Here is a 14,980-nt window from a genome sequence, read left to right as displayed (position 1 = left end):
AATATTTTCCCAGAGCACCGCTGTCACTCATACCTGCAGTCTTTCAGCCAGAAAGTGACATCTTTTTATTTTGAGTTTTTAAATTACTATTTTAGGGGCGCCTGGGTGGCTCCGTCAGCTCAGCGTCCGACTCCTGATTTCAGCTCAGGTCATGATCTCATGAGTTCGAGCCCCGCGTCGGCCCCTGTGCTGACAGCTCAGAGCCTGGAGCCTGTTTCTGATTCTGTGTCTCCCTCTCTGCTTCTCCTCTGCTCGCACTCTGTCTCTTAAAAATGAATAAACATTTTTTAAAAATAAAAAAAAACCAGCCGTAGACAATATATAAACAAAGAGTCATGGCTGTGTTCCAATAAAACTTCCTTTACAGACACAGAAGGGGGTCCAGAATTTGGCCTGCGGACCATCATTTGCCAATCCCTGAGGTAGTGAGTCAGCCTCCCCAGTACGCTCTATGTGTTTTCGTCTTCACAGTGACTCTATGAGATAGATGCTATTTTTATCCCCATTTTACAGATAAGGAAACTGAGGCACCGAGAAATTAAGTAACTTGAGAAAGGTCACTTGGCTGGTAAGTGGCAGAGCCAGGATTTGAATCAGGGTGGCCGATCGCCAGGCCTGCCTTCCTCCCTTCCCTGTCTCCGCAGGGTTCTGTGGCCTGGAAGCGCCCCCCCTACCTTGTCCATCTCTCCCTCCCCCTATGGTGAGCCCCTGAGTAATGAAGCCGTTGCTCCTGCACCCTCCCCCAGGAACATTGACACCCTCATCGTGGACGTCTACCCTGTGCTGGACACACCCGCCAAGCAAGTCCTTTGGCAGTTCATCTACCAGCTGCTGACTTACGAGGAGCAGGAGCTGTGCCGGGAGAAAATCGCGTGTTTCCTGGGCTACACGGCCATGACAGGTAAGCAGCCTCTCCCGCTGCCCCGCCCACCGAAGAGCCAGACACCTGTTCTCAGATCGCAGCCTACCTGGGCCTCTTCCACACACGGATGCACCCCTGTGTCATGCAGACACGTGCCCGACACACCCGGGCTGGTCGCACACTTGGCCCCGCGGATGCGCCTTGCCAGCTTGACCTTTTTTATTATTATTATTTCTTTTTTAATGTTGATTTGCTTTTGAGAGAGAGAGAGCGTGTGAGCAGGGGAGGCACAGAAAGAGAGGGAGACACAGAATCCGAAACAGTCTCCAGGCTCTGAACATCAGCACAGAGCCCGACGTGGGGCTCGAACTCACAAATCCCAAGACGGTGACCTGAGCCAAAGTCGGATGTTTTACCGACTGAGCGACCCAGGTGCCCCTCAGCTTCACCCTTAAGTAACATCTGCAGTCTTATCTCAGACTTTAGACACCCTGCCTGTCCGCCCGGAAGCCCAGGCTTCTCACCCACAACATGGGAGTGACCTCAGTGGCCGTGCATTGCACCTCAAGAAATGTGGCACAGACCAGGAAATTCGTGTGGTTGCTGTTTACAGAGCTGGAGAGTGAGCACACAGTCAGGTCACACCTGGCTGGTGTGCCTCCATGCACACGGACACACACTAGGGCCTGCCGGACGATGTGTGGCCTCAGCTTCCCACAGCTGCCCATCTCTTACAGTGTCCCCCATGTGGCCATAAAGCCGCACCCATCATTTAGGCCAAACCCTGTGCCCATGTTCTACATACTCTGCACCTGCTAGGTCACAGTCTGCAGACCTGTGTGCTGGCCCTTGTGTGCCCACCATCCCTAGTCCTGGGGACCCACAATTTGCTGGGAGAGGCTCGAGGGTTTTAGCAAGAGGCTCGGGGCATAGGCTGAGCAGTAGGTGTACAATCTCTCTCCACTTGCCAAGCAGAGCCTGGGGTCACAGATCGGTGCACACAGCTGCTGCCTTCACCCCTCCTGGGAGGCCCCTGGGCTGAGAGGACAAGGGGCCCGTCTCCTGTTCATGTCCCACAGCAGAGCCAGAGCCCGAGTTGGACCTGGAGCCTGAGCCCGAGCCTGAGCCCGAGCCGGTGCTGGAGCCCCAGCGACGCAGCTCCCTGAGGGCCTCCTCCATGTGCCGCCGCAGCCTCCGGTCCCAGGGCCTAGAGGCCAGCCTCAGTTGCGGTGAGGCTCTGGACGGGAAGGCGGGACTGGGTGTGAGGAACAGGGCTCCGTTTTCCTACCTGCAAAATGGGGTTGGTGAGACGAGAGATCCCGGAGAACGGGTTGAGCGGGGCTGAGCCATGGCCCTCGGGGGTCTGCAGGGCTTGCTAGTTCTTTCTCCATGGCTGCCCACTGAGCCTGGGATGGAACCTGAGCCTTAGAGCTCAGAAGGGTCACTGGATGTCTCCACGGTGGACTCCACCCTCCCCGATTCCCCCAGCAGGTCCCGGTGACTGTCCCGAGATGCCTCTTCCTCTAATCCCAGGCGAGCGCCAAGCAGGCGACGGCACGTCCCTCCCTGAGACCCCCAATCCGAAGATGGTGAGACCTCACCACCCTCCTGGTGGTTCACTTGGCTGCTGGGAATAGGTAGCTCCTGGGGCTGGGGCAGAACCCTGCCTCCCAGACCACCCAGGCCTGGCCTCTGAGGCCATGTGAGGGCCTCACATGGGAGGGGAGGGTGGGTTGGACTCACCCTGGCCTCCTCTCCCCAAAGATGTCAGCCGTCTATGCGGAGCTCGAGTCCCGACTGAGCAGCAGTTTCAAAGGGAAGGTGGGGACCACGTCCAGATCCCGTGCCTCCCCGCCAGTGCCCAGCCCGGCAGGTGCAGCAGGTAGGGGCTCAGCCGGCTGGGGTTCCTGAGGGCAGCACTAGCTTCTGTCCACTGGGCTGTCGGTCTGGGTGTTTTCCCCATCTGAGGCACATCCTTCGAGCCTCCCCTTTGTTGCATGACTCCATGACTGAGTTGTGGGGAACCTCAGTGGTCTCCATGGCAAAGGTCCATCAAGGTTAGGGTTGTCGCAGGTCTTCCCAGGTCCCCTCCAATCCTTACCCCTCCTATAGATTTAGAAGAGCCTAGGTCTTTCCCCTAAGGAGCCCTGAGTTAGCATGTGGCTGTTGGATAAACTATTAAGTGCATGCATTGCTCTGTGAATGGCCCAACTGAGAAGCTAGTTTCTCTGCAGTTCAGAAGGCAGGATGCCAGGGCAGTGTTCCTGTCAGCCAAGGGCCTGTCGGGTGCGGGAGGTGCCTCATGATCCTTGGTCTGGGGCCCGGAGAAGGCCCATCTCCCCTTTGAATTGTGTTCGGTCAGTCCTAGGTGGGACCAAGATGAGCTGGGGTCTGGCCTGTCCTGGGGCTAAGTACTGTTCCCCCTCACCTACTCTGACCTTTGATTTCCCTTAGGGAAGGGCCGGGGGAGGCAGGGGCATCCAGGGTCTTCTTGTGCTGTGTCCAGAGAGGGAAAGGAAGGTACCCAGGGACACAGAGCCACCCTGCCCCGGGCCCCTCCTCTCCAGCCTGCACCTGGGACCCAGGTGCTGACTGAAGAGACCTCACACCTTATCCCCCACCCCAGGGCCCAGGACCCTGTCCAGCGTCTCGTGGCCCAGCGAGCGGCTCCTGCCCTCCCCCTGCTACTACCCACTGTGCTCAGGGGGCCTGGCCTCCCCCAGCAGCTCTGAGTCTCACCCCTACGCCAGCCTGGACAGCAGCAGGGCGCCCTCCCCACAGCCAGACCCCGGGCCCATCCGCTCCGACAGCCCCCCAAGTCCGGACCCTGCCCGCCCACCCAGCCACAGGAAGCTCTTCACCTTCTCCCGCCCCATGCGAAGCCGGGATACTGACCGCTTCCTGGATGTGCTCAGTGAGCAGCTGGGCCCCCGGGTCACTGTCGTGGATGATTTCCTGAGCCCTGAGAATGACTATGAGGAGGTGAGCGTGAAAGCAGGTGTGGAGGGCGAGGGGCCCACGTGTGCCATGGGGGTCTGGAAGGGGAAACAGTATCCCTGGGCTCCCACAAGAAGCCTGTTGCCCTTGGGAATCTGCCCCAGGCTACTTCCCTCCCTGCCCCGGTCCATCCCAGAATCTGTCCCAGGCTACCCCACCCCCCTGGCTTGAGCTATCCCACCCTTTGACTCAAGCTATGACACCCCCCACTCAAGGCCACCCCATATACCTTATCTCGGGTTACCCCGTTCCTTTTCCCAGACTGTCCTATCCTTGTCCCCAGGCTGTCCCACCCCCTGCCCCAGGCTATCCCACTCTCCCTCACCTTGCTCCGCCCTGGCAGATGAGCTTCCACGATGACCAGGGCAGCTTTGTGACCAACGAACGGAGCAGCGCTAGCGAGTGCATCAGCAGCAGTGAGGAAGGCAGCTCCCTGACCTACTCCTCCGTCTCCGACCACATCCCCCCACCCCCGCTCAGCCCCCCGCCTCCGCCGCCTCTGCCCTTCCATGACCCTAAGCCCAGCTCCCGCACCCCCGATCCTCGGGGCCCTGCTCAGACACTGGTCAAGCCCCTCACCCAACTCAGCCACCCAGTCCCTCCACCGCCCCCGCCACCCCTGCCCCCACCGGTGCCCTGTGCACCCCCCATGCTGTCCCGGGGCCTGGGCCACCGCCGAAGTGAGACCAGCCACATGAGCGTCAAGCGCCTACGGTGGGAGCAGGTGGAGAACTCGGAAGGCACCATCTGGGGTCAGGTAGGTGACCTGGGGCCTGGGGGTGCCCTGCACCAGGGGTAGGTGGCCTGGGCAGCACCCTTGAAGACAAGCCCCTGTCCAGTTTGTAGCCCCTGGCATTTCCCGCTTCCGTTTCCCTAGCATCGTGAACCCAGGACAGCTCTGGTGAGAGCACCCCCTGCAAAGAACACCCCCAAGCAAGGCCAGAGCTCTTGGCCACCTCCTTAAGCCCCCTCGGTTGGCTGCGGCCCCTTTGCAGTCCCTTCATCCGCCTGCCCCAGTGCAGCTTGCTGGCTTCTGCAGGGGGAGTATTGCAGGTGTACGTATGCAATGGACTTGAGGAGGCAGCGGCTCACCGCCTGATAACCTGGACGAGTTCGTGTCTCCCGCAGTCTCCTCTGGCCCCCACGTGTACCCCAGGGCCTGACGAGGGCTCTCCCTTCAGTAGCTCCCAGGGCAGCCCTTAGAGGGTGGGTGGGGTGGGCGGTGGCAGTGCGGTTGCCAGGGTAGGGCCTCACTGTGACACCCTCTGCCTTGCAGCTCGGGGAAGATTCTGATTATGATAAGCTGAGTGACATGGTAAAATACCTCGATCTGGAGCTCCACTTCGGCACCCAGAAACCTGCTAGTGAGTGGCCCGAGGGCCCTGGGGGAACCCTCCACAAGCCCCTCTGGAAGTCCACCTGCTGCCTTTTGTGGCATCCCGGGGCCTAGAGTCCCAGAGGCCCGCACCGACTGCCATTTGCTTACCGTGTCCCTGAGTTATTTAACTTCGTAGATCCTCGGTTCTCCCGTCTCCAAGTGGAGATGACCGTAATAGCTGGCATTTATTGCATGCTTCCCAAATGCCAGACACCCTTGTTTCTAAATCAATCCCGTGATGACCCTAAGAGACAGGGACTGTGACCACCCTGGCTTCTTGATGAAGAAGCACAGAGAGGCTAGATAATATGCTTAAAGTCACAGAGCCAGAATCAGGTGACCAGGAGGCATCCATATCTAGGAGACTAGATGTCCCTTCTAGTCTCTCTGTCCCCTCTCCCCTCTCTGGGTATCTCCCTATAGGATTGTTGGGGGGGGTTCCAGGCAGCCAGGGGTATCATGTGTGACAGGTGGTTGCAGGATGGAAGACAAAGGCCTTTGTCCATCCAGGAAGCATCTGCAAGGTGAAGAGGTGGTTGGTTCACCTTACTCGGGCAGCTCAGTCCCAAGGGCCCCGGCGGGGGGAGGGGGAGGGGCGGGGAGGGGAGGGGCACCCACCACGCATGCTGAGTATGTTACACCTGAGTGGGAGACTGAGGAATGAAGGAACTGTGGACACCAGGAGCTGATTCAGTCACGGCCCTGTCAAGGGGTGTCTCGCCATTGGGTGTGGCCACACCCCTCCTGGGCCGTCCCACCAGCCTAGTGTCCTCCCGTTAAACCACTTTCCCTTCCAGAGCCGTTGCCCGGGCCCGAACCCTTCAGGAAGAAAGAAGTGGTGGAGATCCTGTCTCACAAGAAGGCCTACAACACCTGTGAGGGGTTCGGGGAGTCCCAGGGCTTATGGGGGACAGGAGGCGGCCCCGTCTCTGGGCCGCAGAGCTTTGGATCCGCGGGGGTGGATGACACATTAGTCCGTGGGGGTCCGACACCGGCTGGGTGAAGGCCCCCTCCTAGGTCAAGGAACCCACCCCGGCGCAGGTGCCGCGCTGGGCTCCACCCTCATTGGCCCCGCCCCCTCGTTGGCCCCACCTCTACAGGCCTCGGCTTCCGGGTTATGGCCCCGCCTCCAGCCGCATCCTCTACTCTCCCTCACGGGGTCTCCTCCCTCATTTTGGCACCACGCCCACAGACCCCACCCGAATCTAGGTCTAAGTCTTCGAGAACCTTGTCCTCGCCTTTATTCGGCCTGGGGAAGAACCCTCTGCCTCTCCGGGCCGGCTCCTGCCCCGCCCAGTTCCTTGCCCCGCCCAGGCCCCTCCCGGTAGCCCCGGGGAACTTAGGCGCCCCGCCCACTCCCCCCGGCCCCGCCCCCGGCTCACGCTCGCGGCCCGGCCCGCAGCCATCCTGCTGGCGCACCTGAAGCTGAGCCCCGCGGAGCTGCGGCAGGTGCTCATGAGCATGGAGCCCCGGCGCCTGGAGCCCGCGCACCTGGCGCAGCTGCTGCTCTTCGCGCCCGACGCCGACGAGGAGCAGCGCTACCAGGCCTTCCGCGAGGCGCCCGGCCGCCTCAGCGAGCCCGATCAGTTCGTCCTGCAGGTGCCGCGGCCGTGACCGCCGCCCGGGGTCGGGGGGTGCTGCCCGGCGGCCTCGGCCGCCTCCATCGGGGCTCTCGCTGTGACCGGGGCTGCGTGGGTCCCGCTCCCCTACCGCCACTGCGCTCGCGCCTCCGAGTCCCAGTTTTACACCTTTAATGGCCAGTTCCCACCCGGGGTTCAAGGTAGATGGGATTGTGCTTATTTTTGTGTGCTCATTTTGGGATTGTGCTTATTTTTCTTGAGGGGAATGCCGGGCGGCCAGCTGACCCCCACCCCAGGCTGCGGTGGGGCGGTGGGGCCCCCTGGTGGGATGGGTGCAATCCTGGCGTTGACTTCGTGACAGATGCTGTCGGTTCCGGAATACAAAACCCGCTTGCGCAGTCTCCACTTCCAGGCCACCCTACAGGAGAAGACAGAAGAGATCCGGGGCAGCCTGGAGTGCTTGCGCCAAGCCTCCCTTGAGCTCAAGAACAGCCGGAAGCTCGCCAAGATCCTGGAGGTCAGGGCGCACCCACTCTCCGATCACTCCACCTGCTTGTCTGCCCCTTGGGGCTTCCAATCTGGAGGCCCATCCTGATAGTGGTCTGGGGTGCGGGGTGAGCACCTGGGCAGGACCTGCCCACCTTTCTTTCCGCAGTTTGTGTTGGCCATGGGCAACTATCTCAACGATGGACAGCCCAAAACTAACAAGACCACAGGCTTCAAGATCAACTTCCTGACGGAGGTGAGGGGACCAGTTGGCAGTAATGTATGAGCTTGCTCTACCGTATGGAGGCTGGGGAGGCCAGGCCCAACCCAAGTTGTGGCAGAGGGGAGGAGAGAATGTCATGGCCAAGGAGCGCCCTTCTCCCAGGAGGAAAAGCTGGCTGCCAGCAGGCCAGAATGTAATTGCAGTAAAGGATGGGTGGGGGACCGTTTCCAAGCCAAGCCTTGGGATCTGGAAAAATGGAGGGTGGGGGGACAGGGAGGGAAGACTCCAAGAGGAAGGAGAGAATCTCACCTGGTAGCTTCTGTGTCCTTAATACCACCACCACTGTCAGGCCGTCCTACGCCTATAAGATCTAGGATCTGAGAAAGGACAGCTTGAATACCTGGTCTTCCCACTGTTTCTGGGACCTTTCCCCATGGTACCTTTGATTGTTTTAAAAGAGAAGAAGAAAAACTCCATTTGTAGATATGAATGTTTTAGGATGTCTGAAGCCCAGGAGGGCCACATATGGTTCCAGAAAATCACAAGAAGGAAGACATGTGAATGGTGTCCCACCACCGTCACCCAGGGGTCAGAAAATCTGGGGTTATATTTGCTGACAAGGCCTCACTGCCAAGGACAGAAAACCTGGTGGCCTTCTCTAGCCGATGGCTGTGGGCCTGGTTCCTGGGGGGCTGGAAGGATGTCTCAAAGATCTGGGCCAGGGAACCTCCAAACTCCTGAGGAGGCCTGTGGGCATCCCAGCAGAGCTTCAGAGGAAGAAATACTGGCAACTTTGGAGTAGCTGGGTGTCAAGGGCCAGGAATTGCTGTCACAGTCCAGGAGACGTGGGACCAAGGGTACCCAGACCTGTGTGATCAGGTGTCTGATGGGGTCCTTGAGGAGTATGTCTGCTGGGCATCACTTGCAGCTGAACTCCACGAAGACTGTGGATGGGAAATCTACCTTCCTGCACATTCTTGCCAAATCGCTGAGCCAGCACTTCCCAGAACTCCTCGGCTTTGCTCAGGACCTGCCCACTGTGCCCCTGGCTGCCAAAGGTAGGCTGAGTGCATGGGCGGGGAAGCAGAGGTGCCACTGTCCCGGGCTGGGAGGCCGGTGCTCGTGAGGCTCTGTTCCCTTCCCTACAGTGAATCAACGGGCCCTGACCAGTGACCTAGCTGACCTCCATGGCACCATCAGTGAGATACAGGCTGCTTGCCAGAGCACGCCCCCCTCCGTTGAGGACAAGTTTGCTGTGGTCATGACAGTATCCTCTGAGCAGCCGGTCCCAGCACCGGGATGGGGAGCTGTCTGTAACCCCAGTGGCCACTGGGATCCGGGGGTCCTGGCAGAGGGTCCATCCTGGTGATTTAGAATCCAAGCACTTACACGAAGTCTGCATAACTGAAGAGGAGTTCTTTTGACTGTCCAAAAGCCACTGCCTCGCCCCATCTGTCCTTCTGGGCCATAGAGCCCAGATTTAAGTCACAGGCAGTCAGGAGAGGGGGACATTGCCACAGAGTACAGATAGCGGCAAATGCTACAGAAAAAAAAAAAAGAGAGAGATCAAAGCCTAGAGAGTGACAGGGAGATACTATCAGCGGGTGTTTGGGGAGGAAGGGGTCACGGCATCTGAGAAGAGCCCACAGGGGAGACAGGGCTACCCTACAGAGAAGACAAGTGGAAGGCCACGAGGCTGACTGGCTGTGGTGGGCTTCATGGCCAGCTGAGAGGGCAGTGTGCGAAGGGGACTGGAGCCCCCCGAACAAGCATGGCTCCTGGCTGAGCACAGGGCATGTGGCAGCTAGGCTCAGCCTGGGGTCACTGCCCTGAGAACCTGAGGATGCCTGGCAGTTTCCTTAACGGGGCAATCAGTCCTTCCTAGAGACGGCCCAGCCGGTGCTGCGGGCCCTGGACGCGCTGCAGCGGGAGGCCACCGACGAGCTGGGCAGGGCGCTGGCCTTCTTCGGCGAGGATTCCAAAGCCACCACCTCTGAGGCCTTCTTCGGCATCTTTGCAGAGTTCATGAGCAAGTTTGAGGTGAGCTGTGATGAGAGGCCGAAGAGGCCTCTTAGAAGTCCCTCTGGAGGTCAAATGAGGCCTCCATGAAGCCCAGATTGGGAAAGGGCCCCCCGCAAATGTGACAGGACCCCCATGGGGCCAATAGGTCCCTTCCCTGGCTCCCTGGGTGGGGAGATGAGGCAGGGCGGGGAGTCAGGGGTCCCTGGACCGCTGACCAGCCCCTCCCCATGTGCCCCTTCCTCCCCAGCGAGCACTCAGTGACTTGGAAGCTGGGGACGGCCCACGCAGCTCAGGGATGGTTTCGCCCCTGGCCTGGTGACCTCCGGAGCTCATCTTGCCCAAGGCCCAGCCCAGTGGCCTGGAGCAGCCCCGAGTGGCCTGGGTGCGGGAGGTGGGGCCCGGCCTCCCCGCATCTCCAGCTACCTCAGCTGTCGGGCTCTGGGTGCCGGGAAGGTTCAGGGTCATCCAGGCTTCCCTCTGTGGGCCTCGGCCCCCGCTCCAAACAAGCACGGGGACGTGGGGCAGAGCGGAGGCGCCAACTCCCCGCGGAGCGTGAACCACGGCTGCCCGCAGGTGTGCTCACACTGGGGGGCCTGGCTTTGCCCCTCCTGGCTCCGAGGGGCCTTCAAAGCAGCCGCTGGCTGTACGCACCCTCGGGACTCTGGTCTGGTCCCGGGGGAGGGTTTGGGGGTGGGGGTGGGGGCCGTGACCAGCAAGTGGATTGCGAGGTGGCCCCCAGTCGGGGGCAGTGTCTGCCACCTGCCCCTCAGAGCTCGGCCAGAGCACACTCTGCCCCAAGTGGGGACGTTGGAATCTCCTTTCCAAGTCTGCTCCCAGTGGGCTGAAGGGACACCCTTGCAAAACACACACCCGGACCCCAGAGAAGGTGACGGATGCCCTCGAACACGCCATGCCAATGGGCACGACAGGCCTGTGGTCCCTCACCCAGCCCCGGCCTCCTGGGACTGCTTGGAAGAAGGCAGGGAGGAAAGACACCCCCAGGTGCAGGGACCTGGGAGCCTGGGTCTCGGAAGCTGGAAGAACTGCAGTTGATGGCAGCCCAGCAGGGCAGGCAGGAGAGATGCTGGGCAGGGATAAGGGGGAGAACTGGGTTAGGAAGGCACGCCTCGTCAGATGGTAGAATTGAGGGTTTTTATCCTGCAGACAAATTTAAGTCCAGTTTGGAAGTGGCGAGTTTGAAGTGGGGCGTCTGAGAATGGGATGGCGTGGCCAAGGTGGGGGCGGGGAGGACAGAGAGATGTTTCGGTTCTGGGTGAGCAGGATTTGGTGGCCGATTGCCTAGCTGGGTGGCAGTGACGTTCCCTGGAAGAGGTCACGTGAGCAGAGCAGGTGTAGCGGCGGACGACACAGTGGGACATGCTGGGGCCCCCAGAGGCTGTTTCCCGTGTGTGCCTGGAGGCCCTCGTGAGGACGGGAGGAGAGGAGACAGTTACCTGGATCCTAGGGACAGGGATGCTGTGGGTGGGGAAGATGTGTTAACTTCTTTCATCCTGTCCTTGCTCCAGTGGGCAGTTTCCGGCATAAGGCAGATTCCTCTTTCCTTAACTTTCTTCCAGAGAAGTCCGAAATGCACTTTAAACCTGTCTCTTGCATTCTTTTTCTCTCCCTACAACCAAATGCCTGATGTTGCTCTCGGATGGGATTTGGGACCCATTCAGTTCCTCCCAGTCTCCCACAGACTGCTCTTTGAAGCCATGTATGTTCTGTGCTTGTTCTCCACGCACAGCCACCGTGTAAAAATGGCTACATCGAAGCGTGCAATTCAGCGGGGGTAGGGAGAGAGGTTCGGATGTGGCTAGTGGTGCACGTTGGTCCCCGGCAGCTCAAGCTAGATAATTTCAGGAATTACCAAGGCCCACGTCTCTGAGAAACATGTCGGACAGTTAAAATCCCTGTGTGAGATCCACAGACATGATAGACTCCACCAGGCTGTAAGCAGACGTGATCCCCAAAGTAAATCCAGCCCCGTGCCGGGGGGCACAGGTTGGCAAGCCAAGCACTAGCTCTGTTTTCTCTCTAAATGCCTTGTATCAGGAACCTACTTTGCCACACAATGCCGTGTAACAAACAGTCCCAGATCTCAGTGGCTTAAAACAGCAGCCATCTACTGCTCATGACTCTGCGGGTCACCTGGGCAGTTCTGACCTGAGCTGGGCTCAGCGGACTCACTCATGTGTGGACGGTCATCTGTGAGTCAGCTAGACAGCTTTACTAGCCATGCAGGGCCCTCTCCTGTGTCTGGGGCTGTGGCTGGGACAGCTGGGACAGCTTCACATGGCCTCTCATCCCCCAGCTAAATAGCCAGGACCGTTCACGTGGTGGAGGCAGGGGTCCAAGGGAACCAGAGTCACAGAAGGCCCCTTGAGGCCTAAGCTCAGAACTGCCACCCACCCCCCCACAGTCTATGTCAAGTGACAAAGGCCAGCCCACATTCTAGGGAGGGAAAGTAGGCTCCACTCCTGACGAGAGATGATGCTAAGTCACATTGCAGAGGGTGTGGATTCAGGACAGGTGGAGAAGCAGGGCCATTTTCTGAATCAGTCTACCACCTGGCCGCTTGGCCTGACTTCTTGGTACAGATCCCAGCCTCCTTAAATCCTCGGTGGCCTCGGTCCTGCCTGGACCCAGCACAGCTCTGGGTAGCCACCCCCTTATGTCCTCCAGGTGGCATTGCTTCCTTCTGTCTCACCCAGTCGCCTGACTCCACTGGGTCCAGGGGGCAGCAATGGCCTGTGCCTGCCTAGCAACCAGTCTCCCTTCTGCTGGGAACAGCACCCTGTTTTTCCTTTGGGAAATTATCTCTCCCCTACTCACAGGCCCTGAGCAGTGCTGACTGAACAAGGATGATCCCGTGACTCTGGCTGGCTGACTTAGAGTCCAGTTAAGACTCATGTTAGCACTGTTTGGAAAGGGAGCTCCCTCTTTTCTGGGTGAATTGTTGGATACGTAGAGGGTAGAAGCCCGGAGGGGGCTCTCAGGACCACCACATGGAGAACACCTGCCTGGGTATGGAGCTAATACAGGGAAGAAGAGGAGAGCAGACTACTCAATACAACTCTTTTGTCCCTGGATCCAACCATGCCTGAAGCAGACTTCTGGACTTGTCAGTTTCTGAGCCAACAAATTCTCCCCCTCCATTTGTAAACTTTTAAAATTTATTTTAAGTTTTTGGCTTAGGCTGGTTTGAATGCGTTTCTGTCACTTGCAGCACTAAGAGGGTTGAATAATACACCCACCCACAGATGGTTATAGATGTTCAGTCTTTTACCATTCTCAGCAAGAGCTCTTCATTCATAAATGCATCCGCCAATACTTTTTGACTGCCTACTATGTGCCAGACACCATGCTGAGTGCAGACATCTTTATGGGTCAGCCTTTCTGAGTTTGGTTTTCTGGGATTATACTTCATGGTGATTCTACACCCGAGTCAGTACAAAGCCCTATATGTGAGCCAATATGTGCGCCATACCCACCCCCCACACCCCCCGCCAACTCCTTACCAAGTGTCAAGATGTGAATGCAAGCATTTATACCCCAGAAATTTATTTATTTCTCAATAATACTAACAAAATAACATAGCCTAATTACATGCCACCTTTCCTAATAACAAATGTTTATAGGTAGTGTGCCCAACGTTTTACATATTTCAGCTCATTTTAAGTTCACAATGACCCTCCTAGGTGGGTTTTGTGATCTCCTTTTTACAAATAAAAAGTGAAACTCAGGTTTGTGACTTGCTGGATCAAACACTCAGCTCTGTCTACATGAAAGGCCATCCTCTGCGTGGAAATATCTTCTTTGTCTTGCTCCACACAATTCTGTTAAATGTCATTTATTGGGGCGCATGGGTGGCTCAGTCAGTTAGGCATCCGACTTCAGCTCAGGTCATGATCCCGCGGTTTGTGAGTTCGAGTCCTGCATTGGGCTCTGCTTCAGATTCTGTGTCTCCCTCGCTCTCTGCCCTTCCCCTGCTCGTGCTCTCTCTCTCTCTCAAAAATAAATACATAAAACATTTTTAATAATAAAAAATAAAATGTTTACTTATTTAAAAAAATTTTTTAAGTGTCTTTATTTATTTTTGAAGGAGAGAGACAGACAGACAGAGCATGAGCGGGGGAGGAGCAGAGAGAAAGGGAGACACAGAATTCGAAGCAGGCTCCAGACTCTAAGCTGTCAGCACAGAGCCCGAGGCGGGGCTCGAACTCACAAACTGTAAGATCATGACCTGAGCCAAAGTCAGACGCTTAAACGACTGAGCCACCCAGGCACCCCTACTTATTTATTTTTGAGAGAGAGAGAGAGAGAGAGAGCATGGCGGAAGTGGGGGGAGGCAGTGAGAGGGGGAGAGAATCCCAAGCAGGCTCCACGCTGTCAGTGCAGAGCCGGATGAGGGGTTCAATCCCATGACCCTGGGTCATGACCAGAGCTGAAATCAAGGGTCAGATGCTCAACCGACTGAGCCACCCAGCCATCCCTCAACACAATTAAAATACATATAGGGACACCTGGGTGGCTTAGTCAGTGAAGCATCCAACTTCAGCTCAGGTCATGATCTTTTGGTTCGTGAGTTCAAGCCCCGCATCAGGCTGTGTGCTGACAGCTCAGAGCCTGGAGCCTGCTTCAAATTCTGTGTCTCCCCCTCTCTCTGCCCCTCCCCCACTCATGCTCTGTCTGTCTCTCAAAAATAAATTTTAAAATATTAATATATATATACATACACAAATATATGTGTATACATATATATGAGCATACATATATATATGTGTGTGTATATATATGTGTATACATATATATATGTATATATATATATTAGTCTTTCCAGGGCCACAGATACTGGTGACTTCAACATAAAGCCCTATATAGCTCTTTTCTCGCTTCTCCTGTTTTTCCTGCTTTAGTCTGCTCTGGCTGCCACAACAAATACCACAAAGTTGCTTAGACCACAGGAGTTTTCTGCCTCACAGTCTGGAGGCTGAGAGTCCAAGATCAAGATGTCAGCAGGTCTGGTTTCTCCTGAGCTGCTCTCTTCAGCTTACAGATGGCCCCTTGTGTGTGCATGTGCACATTCCTAATGTCTTTTCCTCTTCTTATAAGGACCCCGGTCCTCTGGGTTTATAGAGTCCCACCCTTATGACCTCATTTAACCTGAGGTATCTCTTTAAAGACCCCATCTCCAGGGGCACCTGGGTGGCTCAGTCTGTTAAGTGTTCGGCTCAGGTCATGATCTCACAGTTCGTGAGTTCGCGCCCCGTGTCGGGCTCTGTGCTGACGGCTCAGAGCCTGGATCCTGCTTCAGATTCTGTGTCTCCCTCTCTCTCTGCCCCTCCCCTGCTTGCACTCTGTCTCTCTGTCTCTCTCTCAAAAATAACAATAAACATTAAAAAAATTTAAAAAATAAAACAGGTCTTGTC

At 57.2% G+C, this 14,980-nt stretch overlaps 1 protein-coding gene across 9 annotated transcripts in view; it reads left to right on the top strand.

The window, feature by feature from the left end:
• Positions 1–13,293, top strand: part of GRID2IP (Grid2 interacting protein) — a 36,343-nt gene extending 23,050 nt beyond the window's left edge. For 2 of the 9 annotated variants that reach the window (XM_053893952.1, XM_053893950.1), the window contains 15 exons: positions 747–901; positions 1,945–2,091; positions 2,354–2,451; positions 2,627–2,744; positions 3,489–3,844; positions 4,203–4,616; positions 5,136–5,223; positions 6,035–6,112; positions 6,640–6,836; positions 7,179–7,334; positions 7,473–7,559; positions 8,455–8,584; positions 8,675–8,793; positions 9,402–9,566; positions 9,796–13,293. In XM_053893952.1, the coding sequence (XP_053749927.1) occupies positions 747–901; positions 1,945–2,091; positions 2,354–2,451; positions 2,627–2,744; positions 3,489–3,844; positions 4,203–4,616; positions 5,136–5,223; positions 6,035–6,112; positions 6,640–6,836; positions 7,179–7,334; positions 7,473–7,559; positions 8,455–8,584; positions 8,675–8,793; positions 9,402–9,566; positions 9,796–9,867 (2,380 nt within the window). In that variant the 3' untranslated portion in view covers positions 9,868–13,293. Of the gene's footprint in view, positions 1–746; positions 902–1,941; positions 2,092–2,350; positions 2,452–2,626; positions 2,745–3,488; positions 3,845–4,142; positions 4,617–5,135; positions 5,224–5,707; positions 5,762–6,034; positions 6,113–6,639; positions 6,837–7,178; positions 7,335–7,472; positions 7,560–8,454; positions 8,585–8,674; positions 8,794–9,401; positions 9,567–9,795 lie in introns of all 9 variants that reach the window. The other 7 variants (XM_053893951.1, XM_053893948.1, XM_053893945.1 and 4 more) reach the window with 6 other exon arrangements.
• Positions 13,294–14,980: the final 1,687 nt, after the last annotated feature.

Source organism: Panthera pardus, unplaced genomic scaffold, assembly GCF_024362965.1.
Source record: "Panthera pardus isolate Hobbes unplaced genomic scaffold, ASM2436296v1 HiC_scaffold_4, whole genome shotgun sequence".
Classification (NCBI taxonomy): Eukaryota; Metazoa; Chordata; class Mammalia; order Carnivora; family Felidae; genus Panthera; species Panthera pardus.
This window is presented reverse-complemented; position numbering and strand designations above follow the sequence as displayed.